At 51.1% G+C, this 11,318-nt stretch overlaps 1 protein-coding gene across 1 annotated transcript in view; it reads left to right on the forward strand.

Annotated features, from left to right (window-relative positions):
- The window catches only part of TMCC2 (transmembrane and coiled-coil domain family 2), a 73,723-nt gene that overhangs the window by 12,192 nt on the left and 50,213 nt on the right, over positions 1-11,318 (forward strand). Inside the window, exon 2 of the mRNA XM_019513971.1 lies at positions 2,949-3,455. Within this exon, the coding sequence (XP_019369516.1) occupies positions 2,949-3,455 (507 nt within the window). The remainder of the gene's footprint in view (positions 1-2,948; positions 3,456-11,318) is intronic.

Genomic DNA, 11,318 nt, shown 5'->3' on the forward strand with positions numbered 1-11,318 from the left:
TTTTTTTTTTTTTTTTTTGTTGCATACAAATTTCCTGTAAATCCTAGGGTGGTTGTATCTGTATGGCCCGTGCACACGTCTTTCAGGAAAATCTGAGATGGACAGCATGCTTTGTGGTTTGTTTGAGCCCTTTAAATTCCAGAATTAAAATCTTCCTCCTCCTGAAGTCAATGGGAGGGCTGCTATTGATACTTTTATTAAGTGAAGTTTTCTACCACATCGAATTGTTATGCTTCAATCCCACTAAAAATGACATGACCCGAACTGCTGCAGATGCATCTGGCAAAAAAAAAAAAGGTCTTTTCTTTTATTCCCGCCTCCCTATCCTCCTTTTGTTTTATTTTAGTTATTCTAAAAGCGTGGGAACTGGTCATTACTTTTCCCAGGGGACTTCTAAGGAGCAAACAAAGACTCTAGAGCCATATTGTACCCCTGATGGTAAAAAATCTGTGGGTTTATACTTATTATCTATCTAATGCTGCCTCTGTTTCCATAGAGACTTTATAAATAGAATAAAATTTAAATCACGGTTTCCTGAAGCAGAGACTCAGCTCTGTGCATTTGTTATATATTTCTCAGGTAGAGCCCCAGGGCTATAAATCTTCATTATGCCTGGATAACAGGAAGATGAAAGTTTTTGCCCTATAGTGTTCTAGTGGCTGGCAATGTAGGATCCAAGTGCTATAAATATCACCCTAATTCATTGTAGCTATCAGAGGCAAGGTGAGAATTAGGACCTCTGCGAATGCATATGCTAGGGTGGTTCTTTTAGGAAATGGTATTCTCTTTTGGCCGGCATGAATGGCTTCAGCCATCTGCAAGCTCCTGTAGGATTTGTGTTGCAAACACAGCTGTCTTTCCAGAATGTGGTGGGTTTTTTGAGTGACCGCAGCGGCTAAACAGCCCTGAGTTGTGAGCTCACTTCATGTTTCCTTCCCGTGCGCAAGTGTGGATAAAAGATGCTGAATCGGTGGCCCTGAGAGAGGATCCTGCCCTCGTCAAAGTCCGCAGTAACACTCCCATGGACTTCAGGATCGGAGGATTTTAATTCTAGAATTGTAAAGTGCTTAAATGAACCAGAAAGCTGGGACCGCACAGTTAACAGCAGCACAGGTTTTCCCTCCGCTCTTCTACCACAAACCTTAGATCTGATCTGGAGGAGCTGGTTTGGGGATGAGAGGACAATTTGGTCTCCTTCATTAAGTCCATGGCCAGCTGCAATGATAGGCTGTGAGATATGGTCATCCCTCCCACTGGGAGCTGGACTGAAACCAACTGCACACATTTCTCAGAGGCTGCTGAGCAGCCATCAAATGGCAGCAACCTTTAGGCATTGCCTCTGCCCTCAAGCTATAAAGGAACGGTGGATGTGGAAGCTGAAGGCAATTAGCTAAATGCTCGTCTCACCTAGGTAAAAATAGGAGCATTGAACTAACTCCAGTGGAGATAATTTGGATTTAAACTGAAGTGACCAAGAGTGCATTCTGACTCTCTGCATCCCATGGCTGGCTCTTTTCTGTTGCTTTTACTAATGTCCATCTAAGGCATGGCAAGGTCGATGCATCATCCAGATGGACACCAGCTTTTAAGTTCCCAGAGTGGAAACCCAGCTAATGTCAAAAGCTGGCCATCTGCTTGAGTCCCAGCAGTCTGTAGGCCTAAACATCTTGGTGTCTGGCAAGAAAAATGCCTGAAGTCCACCTCGGAGGAACTTTGTGCGCAGGGTGAGGAGATCTAATGTCCAGGGGGCTGATTGCATCGTTGTTGCTGCCTTTCCAGAAGAAAGTGGTAATGACGTTGGGGAGAACTGGTGCCATGTATTTTCTGGAGCATGATCAGAGCAGGTGGTGCTTTGCAATGCGTTGGCAGATGCATTTCAAAAGCTAGAAGTAACCATGGTGTTTCCAGCTAAAGAAAACGCTTGGCTTTTTTTAGGTTGCCATTGCGCAGGGCAGGTTGCACAAACCACAGGGGCTTGTTGGAAGTTACCCGTTTGCTTTGCTCGTGTGTTCTGGGCTAGTCTGAGGTCCCGACTGCCCTTACCTAGGAGTAATGCTGTCGACTCCTCTGCAGTGGGGCAAAAATTCAGGCTACAGGGCATGTCCCCTTATCAAGGTGAATAACTGATCCCTGTGGCTGCAGCAGGGCACGGTGTGCCTTGCCATCTGCAAGCAAGGGGGGCAGCTAGTTAGGGACTCTGCCTGTGCAGTGTCTGTGGCAGCTAGGATCCAGGAGGAGAGCAGGAGGCACTCGCTGATCCTGCCATCAGATTTATTAGCGTTGCGCCCTTGCACCCAGTCCCTGGCACTCTGGGTGCAAGTCAGGGTGCAACATGATGCGGGGGTGCCCAACCAGAAGAAATCGTGAAGAAGCACAGCCTGATCCTGCCCCCGCGCACTTGTGGTCAGAGTAGGACCCCTTCTGGGGGTGCTAAGACTCTCTGGATTTATCCTGTGCTTTGGGGATCTTTGGTAAGCAATTCCCATTTCCTTTTGTCCCCTCACGCTCTCCCCTCTTGCCATGTAGCACGTTCCCTTTGGCTTCGTAAAGAGAGGTGCCGTGACCAGACTCTTCCCCCGGGAAGCCAGTAAGTTTGCAGAGAATATGACAGGAAGTCTTCCCTCAAGTGATTTAGGCGTGCGCACAAGCCATGAAGGACACCCTTGGTGGGGCTTTCCCAACAGGCTGTCTTATACCTTAGGTGGGAAATTCAGGCTTGGGGTCTGAGTAATGCAGTTACTCCTGTAGGAGAGCCATTTATCCTTTGTGTGCCTCAGTTTCCCTGCCTGTACATTGGGAATAATTATATGTATTGTCCACCTTCGGGGTGTGCCATGAAGTGATGTTTTTAGGGCGCTGCCGTAAACACGCTGATTCAGACTAGGTCTGGGGAGTCCAGGGTGCAGTATTAATGATTTGAGTCCTTGGTTTTCTTTCCTTTCTCACAGAAAATTCAGCAGCTGTCAGAAGGCTCCATGTTTGGCCATGGCTTGAAGCACCTTTTCCACAGCCGCCGGAGGTCCCGGGAACGGGAGCACCAGAACTCCCAGGACTCGCTGCCGCCGCACTACGGGATGTCCGACCATGACTCCCCTGACGAGAAAGAGCGCTCCCCGGAGATGCACCGGGTCTCCTACGCCATGTCCCTGCATGACCTCCCCGTGCGCCCCACCGCCTTCAACAGGGTGCTGCAGCAGATCCGCTCCCGCCCGTCCATCAAGAGAGGGACCAGCTTGCACAGCGGCAGCCGCCGGACCAAAAGCGGCTCCTTGGACCCCCAGAAAGGCAGCCCCCATCTTGTCCGGAAGGCTCCGCAGGACAGCAGCCTCACCGCCATACTGCATCAGCACCAGGGCCGGCCGAGGTCCTCCTCCACCACAGACACTGCCATCCTCCTGGCCGAGAGCGGAGCCGTGTACCTCCTCGCCGAGGAGTCGGAGTGCCTTGCTGACAAGGTAAGGCTGAACCGTGAAGGGACGTGAGGCTGGGTGCCCCAAGCTGGCTCATGGTGCAGGGTCCGGTGGGGCCTAATGGATTCCACAATCCAATGGCCTCAGCTTTCATATGGGGGCAGCATCTCTGTCCCAGAGATGGGGAGGAGCAGCCTGCTCCATTTTAGGTATATGAGGTGCATCTCTCAGGCTCCAGGCATGTTGCCAAGGTGGCTGCTTTAGGGCAAAGTTTGGCGCTCATGTCAGGACATGAGATTTTGCCAGGCGGCTGTAACTGGCACTGTCTCCCTAGATTTAAACCCTCTGGCTGCAGTCTGGACACTTAAGAGGTCCTTTCTTCAAGGTGGAGTTGCTCCTTGTTTGGGAAGTGAGCGTGGAAGGAGTAGATGCCAGTCTACAGGGCTCAGCAGGCCCAGATGCCTGCAGCATCATAATTAAGGACTCGGGGAGTTGTATGCTGCAGCCACAAAAAAGGGCTCACCCTGCTCCACTGCTTGCTTTTTGGGGAGCACCAGCGTTCCCTTTGAGGCAGCCCGCCCCTAAGCACATGCACGGATGCTCTGCATGGGTTGGGTTAGTCTTTGCTGTCTCCCATGGGGCTGCTGTTTTGGAAAGCCCTTTGTGGGGCAGATGGTTTTCCCTCGAAGCAAGGTGACTCCTGGGAGGAGTTTGGTTATCTCGTATGGCTGTCAGTCATGCCAGACTCAGCACAGTGGGATATTTGGAGAGAGTTGCGGAAGGAGGCGGAGGGGCCAGGGCTGAAAATGCACCATCCTTTGAGTCGCACTGAGGACATCAAGGGGAAGTGAAATGTTTGGCTCTGAGGAAATGTGAGTGTCCACCCCACACACAGGCTCACACTTCTTCACTGGTTACTGGTTGTCTGCAGAAGCCTGCCTGGGTCGACACCTTATCCAGCAGGCTTTACGTGCTATACCCAGCCGTTTCTCATAGCTCACACAGTGGTCACTCAACTCGCGTCAGTCTGTGGGCACCTGCTTAATCCCGCAGTCCCCGGGCATGAGTATTCACGCCCGTAAAGGGACCGTCACACGGTTGGTATCACCTCCTGTCACTACCAGCATTGGTCTCTGGGCTTATTTTTAACTCGCAGCCCCCAAACCCTTTGCAGTCATTTGGTGCAATGTACTCATGGCCTGGCCAGTAGTGGTCTTGTTTGGCAAGGTGTTTAGTTACAGGCCACCCTTCTGCTCTGTGTGACGGCCACGCAGGCCCCCTGGAGTCAGTGGGACCACAGGATGTAACTGAGACGGGCGGTGGCTGCATAATTACAGTCAGAGGTCTGTAGGTGGATTTGCAGAGTGAAATGGCCCTGAGCTCTTCAACACACACCCTACTGCTTGGTCCAGCCACTTGTATCTCTTGAGCATGAATCTGGAGCTTTGCTTTGGACGGGTTTGCAGAAACTCTTCCGAGAAACCAGGCAGCATGCAAGGACTGATTCTGCACCTTCACCCACTGAAAATACTGAGCATTGAGGTCATTCAGTACCTTGCAGGACTGGGGCCTTGGCCTACTGACTCTTAAGCAGCTTCCGTGTCAGATGCACGCCCAGAAGCAGACGTCTGTGTTCAGTTGGCCTGCGTGCTGTATTTCTGAGGGACCCATCGCCTGGATCGCAGATACCAGTCATGGCTGCACCAGTAATGCCCAGATGAATAGTCCCTGATCTGCTACTAACAGATATGTCGAAGGGACACTCTTGCCTCTGTCTGTTGGAAATAGGGTTTATTAGCGTAAACACAAAACTGGTAGTGATCTCAATAGGGGCACTGATTTCTCTGGAGCCGGACAAGAATCTGGAGTAAACTTATATACTACCCTTTTGGCCCAATGGCAAACACCCCAGGAGCTCAGAGGGAAGCGTGCCTGTGCCCTGAGAAGAGCTCACCTCCCTTTCCCCAGAACAGTGGTGCTGAAGAAACCCACTTTGAATCTCCACTGAGAAAGCGAATAGTTCAGCGAACACCTACTTTACATGCCAGGCTCATACCTCACAGCCGACTGTCTCCCCAGAGGTTTTGTCAGCAGCTTCCTAGTGGCCACGTGTGACGGGGCCCATCTGTCAGGTAGAGGGGCCTAAAGCACCTTTTTGGAAAGGACACCTTTCCATCATAGCCACGCAGAAGGAGAAGCAGTGGTAATTATCCCAGCCTGTGAGATGAATTTTAATGCTAACTAAGCAGCTCACCCTCACTGAGCGAGCAGGCTGGCTTTGGTGGCTGCTGCACGTCTCTGGGTGAAATGAAGGTGAAGAATGTGCCTGAACGTATTCCTGGAGAAGGGATTTGGGGGAGGGAGAAATGGATCGTACAGAGAGCTGGGTAAATCCTGCCTAAGGTCTTTAGTAGCGTCTCGGACCCGAACTGCTCAGACAGCAACAGCCCGTCTGGCCGTTTCACCTGAGCAGTGCCACGGCACTCGACTGTAAAGCCATCTCTATATCCCCCCTGGCTTATTTCTGGCTCCCCTCCCTAATTCACGGCAGTTTGTTTTGTGTTTAAGCCTTCCTATAAGACCACTGTGGCACGGAGGGGAGCAGAGATAAAGGATGCAGTGACTTCCCATGCTGCCATTGATGGAAGGTGCCTGTGAGACCATCCGTCAGGTGGGTGTTACACCTGTGGCAGACGACAGCTCTCGAACAGGTGCTACAACCAACCCATCCTGGGTTGGGCATTGTAGTCCTAGCTCTGCCGCTGGGCTGCTGCATGACCCTTTTGAGTTTCTTCCCAGCCATCAGCTCTTTAGATGCACACACATTGCACTGGGACTGGGTGTTAGCACCCGGCTCAGTGTCGGTACCCAGCTCTCTCTGCACTGAGCCTTAATGGAGGCCGGGTCTCAGCTTCAGCCTCTTTTTGTGTGTGAGGCAAAGAATAATACAGAGGAACCACAAAGTGAGAGGTTAATATTGCTAGCACCACAGAGCGGTGTCCCAGCAAACCGCAGCTTTGGCAGCGTGCTGCTGAGCTGGTTTGGCATGGGATGGAGGGGGTTTTCCCCACTGATAAGCAAAAGACCTACAAGAAGTTTCTGTCCAAAGAAATGGATCCAATGTGGCTGTATGTGGGTCTGCGGTTAGTCAGGGTGACCTTGGAGTGCGGGTGGGACAAGAGGGGCGGGGGGCAAATTCACCACCTGTCCAGGGCATCTAATCACTCGAGCAGAATTTGCAGTTGAGGACAGGATTTAAGTTGTCCGTACAACTGGGATGTGTCCTTTCTTTGACTTGGGAGATACCCTTAAAAATATTTGAAAGCAGCTGTACCCCCTCCACAACCATGGTCTTAGCGCTCACACCGAGCTCTGTAGACATTAAGTAACCTCGGCGACTCTCTTTGTAGCCATTTACAGATGTGGAAACTGAGGCACTGAAAAACTGTTGTCTGTCTGAGGTCACACAGCAGGACAGTACAGAGTTGGGACGCAGCCAGTATCACAGCCCCCTGTTTTAACCACTAACCCATATTGCATCCAGGATCCATGTACAGCATCCAGAAACCCTAAACACAGCCCACCCGGAGCTGGAAAGGACCCAGGAGACCTGGCTCCTAGACTCCTACTTTAACCACTAAACCACACTTCTTCCCAGCCTAAGGTGTTAGGCCCAGGCATCAGACTCCTGTTCCCCTGCTCTGACTCCCAGACATTGCCTCCCTCGCGGACTTGGGGCTGGACCCCAGGAGTCCCAATTCCTGCCTCTAATCTTGGCTTTCCCACTGCCTCACTGTAAATGAGCAGCTGCGTCTGCCCGCAGCAGGGGACCTGGAGAGCAACCGGCTCTTGCTAGGAGTCCAAGCTTGGAAAGACATCAAGGATATCAGCCTGCTTACTTGCCTGGGGGGGTTGGGAGAAGAAAGGCCCATGTTTACAGCCAATTATTTCAACCATGAAATCCCGAGTCCCAGAGAGAGCTGTTGTTGCTATTACTGGTATGATTAGAGCAGCTGTGCCCCAGGGACCCCAATCAGGATTGAGGCCTGTTGTGCCAAGCCCTGTACCAGCAGTTGCTGACTCAAGGAACTTGCCGGTTACAAACGTGTTGCTTATTAGCTCTTATTGTATCGTTAATGATTTCTTGTCATCACTGGGAGGTGGGAGCTGCCACGTGGGGTGCATGTTGCATGAATCAACCCAGCGCCTCCTTGCTTTGGGATGAGGATCAAGGTCCCCCAAGGACGAGGGGAGGAAGAGGATGCTGTGCTCCTAGGTCTGCCGGAGCAGAGGCCGTGCAGGAGCGCAGGTAACTGCGTGGGCTGAGTTGGGCCCCCTGCACTGAGCAGCGATCCCATCATATGCCCATGCAGGGGGCTAGCGCAGCACAGTGGGGGCTAGCCTTTTTGACAGACACCCCACAGCCTCTCCAAGCACCACTCCAATCCCTTGCCCCTGCTCACTCTGCTGCTCTGCTTTCTGCTCCTCGCCCTATCTGCCACTATGCTGCCTGTCCCCTCCTCGGTCGGCTGCATGCCACACACAGAGGCGGCCTGTGCCTGTCTTAGGAGATACAAGCTCTCGTGGGTGCTTAATGTGCCTTGCCTCCAACTGTGGCAGGAGCCAGGATCAAGCTGACAGGGGTAGGAGTTGCAGCCTCCAGCTTCGCAGCTCTCCAGCTGGATCGAAAACTTTCCTGAAGGCTTTTCAGCCCAGATCAGCAGTGCACGCAGCTGGCTAAAATATGCAGACAGGGTAAGCGGCTGCAAATCAGTGCTGTCCAAAGTGATTTTTAAATGTCTCTGCATGTGGCTAATGGAGAGGATGATATTTCCCTCTAGCATTTAGCCGAGTTCATTCTGAAACTGTTCAGATGAACGCAGCTGTGCGGCGCGCCGAGGACAAAGTGCGGCTGCCGCGGTAAATGACACGTGCCTGCTACAGGGTAGTGGCTTCCCGCTCTGTTGCTCCTGGGTGACTGGACGGAGAAGATGAGATTATTATTCACTCTGTTGTCAGCTGTTGCCCCGTGCCCTGGACTTTTGCTACAGGGAGCCTCAGTTCAGAGCTGCTCAAGGGGCTTGGGTGAAACGGCTTTGGTGATCTTTGCTGAACCCTGGGCCTCGTGCTTGTGCCCAAAAGGCCAGGCATTTCCCCCAGCAGCACTGCTGACTCCCTTGATGCCCCAGCCCTCAAAAATCAGATGCTCGTCTTAAAAATCACGCATTTGGGGTTCTTTTTTTTTGCCTTCTGGGCCTTAAGACTTTAGGATTCCTGATTTTTTTTTTTAAGCTTTCCCCCGCAGCCCTGAGGACTGAAACCAAGCTATTTGCATGAAACAAGAATTGAGATCTTCAGGAGCCACGAGCACCCCAGGAGCTGGTGCTTTAAGGGGAAGACCCAATATTTCAAGACTCGCAGGAACATTGCAAGAATGTGATGGTTTGTCGCTTGTCCTCAGGAACAGCCAGTTACTTCCCTGCTGTTACATGGGCAGGGTATTGCCAGTGCCCTCAACTCCCTGCCTTCTTACCTGGGGCACGTTGTAGGTGTTCCTAGTGCTTCTGGTTTTGCACTTCACAGTGGTCATGTAGGACTGAGGTGGACTTGCAGAGCTGTGCAGGGTTCCCAGGCTTGAGAATGTGGGGGTCTTGGCAGACTTGAGTGGAGGGAGATCATGGTGGATAGGGCTGGAAGGTGATGGGGTGACAGAGGCCCGGGTTGAGCCGCTTTGGTAGAGCTGGAAAAGGCAGCAAGCCTGAGGAGAGCTGCTTTGTGAGTCCAGGGCTTGAGTAATGGGAGCTGTAAATCAGGAGGATAAAGGTACATTGGCAGAACTGGGGGTAGGTGGGGGTGGAGTAACAGGGACTGCATGTGTCCTGGGGAAGTGCTTAGCAGGAGCTGTTTGCACTCTGCCCTGTCCTTGTCCTGCTGTCCTCGTCTTATAAGCAGCAATAGAGCATGCACAAGCCTCAGGGAAATTCACCACTATGACAAAAAAGTGGCCTTTCCCAGAGAGCTTTGCATTCACAGTCCCATGGCCTGGCAAAGTCCCCAAGAGGAACTACTAGTTCACAGGCTCTAAAACACAGTGCTTTGTTCATCTTCATGGCCCAGATCCCTTTGCTGATGGATGGAAAAGCAGCTTCACCTGCTTGAATGGTAGTTGGAGAGCTCAGGTGACAGCCTCCCTTTCCACGCCGATACCATTCATCAGCTCGGTGACCTCCTGGCAGCCTGATTTATGCAGGCAGGAGAAAAGGATCCAGGGTAGTGGGACAGATGGATCTCAACAGGCTGTGATTGTTCCCATACAGCCTGAAATGAATTCCTCTCTCTGCTACACTGAGGCTTTGAGGAGCGAAACATGACCTGGGCCCTTTTGTTGCCTTGTGAGGCAATGGAAATAATACCAACAGAGTCGTTTCTTTTCTACCGTCTGCACTTGTTTTTTTTTCTATTTATATACCTAGAGCTGCAATAGAAACTACCACTCCAGGAACGTGTGCCCAGAAATGCATAAGACACGCACAGAACTATGTCTATGCATACAAACCCATGTACGTGCACAGTCACAGACGTACATGTAGAGCCTGACACAGCGAGAAGCAGAGACAGACAGACATGCAGTCACACACACAGCTAGACACAGAAGCAGGCTGACAGATACAGGAGTCGCACAAACCTCCAGTGACTGGCACATATGCCTAGATATAGGTACGCCCTCCTTGTACACACCTGTACATGTTTAGGATCATAGTGGAAAGGACCTCACAAGGTCATCGAATCCAGCCCCCTGCTCAAGGCAGGATCATCTCTGACTAAATCAGCTTAGGCAAGTGTCTGTCCAGCCTGCTCTTGAAAACTTCCAAGGATGGGGACTCTTCAATTTCTCTAGGTAGCTTGTTCCAAAGTAGCTCATGTCCACAGTCTCTCTCTCTCTCACACACACACAATCATACTGCTAATGCATAACACACTTATAGACATACTTGCCAACACACGTTTTGTGCACAGACTGTTGCATGCACGCTAAATGCACCAACTTGACTCAGCCCGAGTGGTATAAGGAGACGTTACTGGACAGGACAGTCCAGTGCAGAAGCAAATTTAGCTAAGCAAGGCCCTTTCTGCTGATCTAAAGACTCCTCAGGCTGTTTAGAAAATGGCCTAGCAGTCTCGGGGCCCTGGGACCAAAGGCTCTTTTTTTTCTCTTTATCTGAGAGCAGAGTCCGGATTTTGTGCTCGTCTTGGATTGGGTCTGTGATGAAGAACCCAGCCCCACTGACCCCAGTTGCCTTGCAGCAAGGGTTTAAGGGTATGTAATCCAAACTGTGGCATACACAGACGCATCAGAGCCTGGAAACAAAGTGGGGCTTGTGTCAGCTGATAAGGCTGCATAAACCGGCACAAAAAGCAGATGAATAATTAAATGCTCAAGACAAAGAAAAATAAGATAAGAGGTGATAATGCAGATGAGAGGCCTTCTTAGGGCAATGGAAAAAAAAAAAAAGGTTGTTCTAGAAAGACAAGAGCGCTGTAATATTAACTCTGTTGTGTCATACTATTTTTCCGTAGCTTTAGGAGTGGGGGAAAAATGAATCCACGGCCTTTTTCTGGAGTGATTTCTTTTGTGCTGTTAAGGCACAAGCAGGAAATTGGCTGGTCCTCCCTGTGTGATGCAGTCTGAAGTGCTGTTCAGGTCTGTGTATGGTCAGGGCCTATGTATGTTCCAGTGGTGGTGAAAGGGTTAATGTATAAGGCCCCTATGCACGTTCCTTTACTTCCGCATCCTAACACATGTACAGGTGCACTGATGCGTACACACTTGCGCACACAGACATTTATATGTGCACAGATATGGGCACTTACACTGGACAGATGCAAGTGCGTAAGGTTCTTCGGCAT

Source organism: Gavialis gangeticus, unplaced genomic scaffold, assembly GCF_001723915.1.
Source record: "Gavialis gangeticus isolate Ggan-Ray unplaced genomic scaffold, GavGan_comp1, whole genome shotgun sequence".
Lineage (NCBI taxonomy): Eukaryota > Metazoa > Chordata > Crocodylia > Gavialidae > Gavialis > Gavialis gangeticus.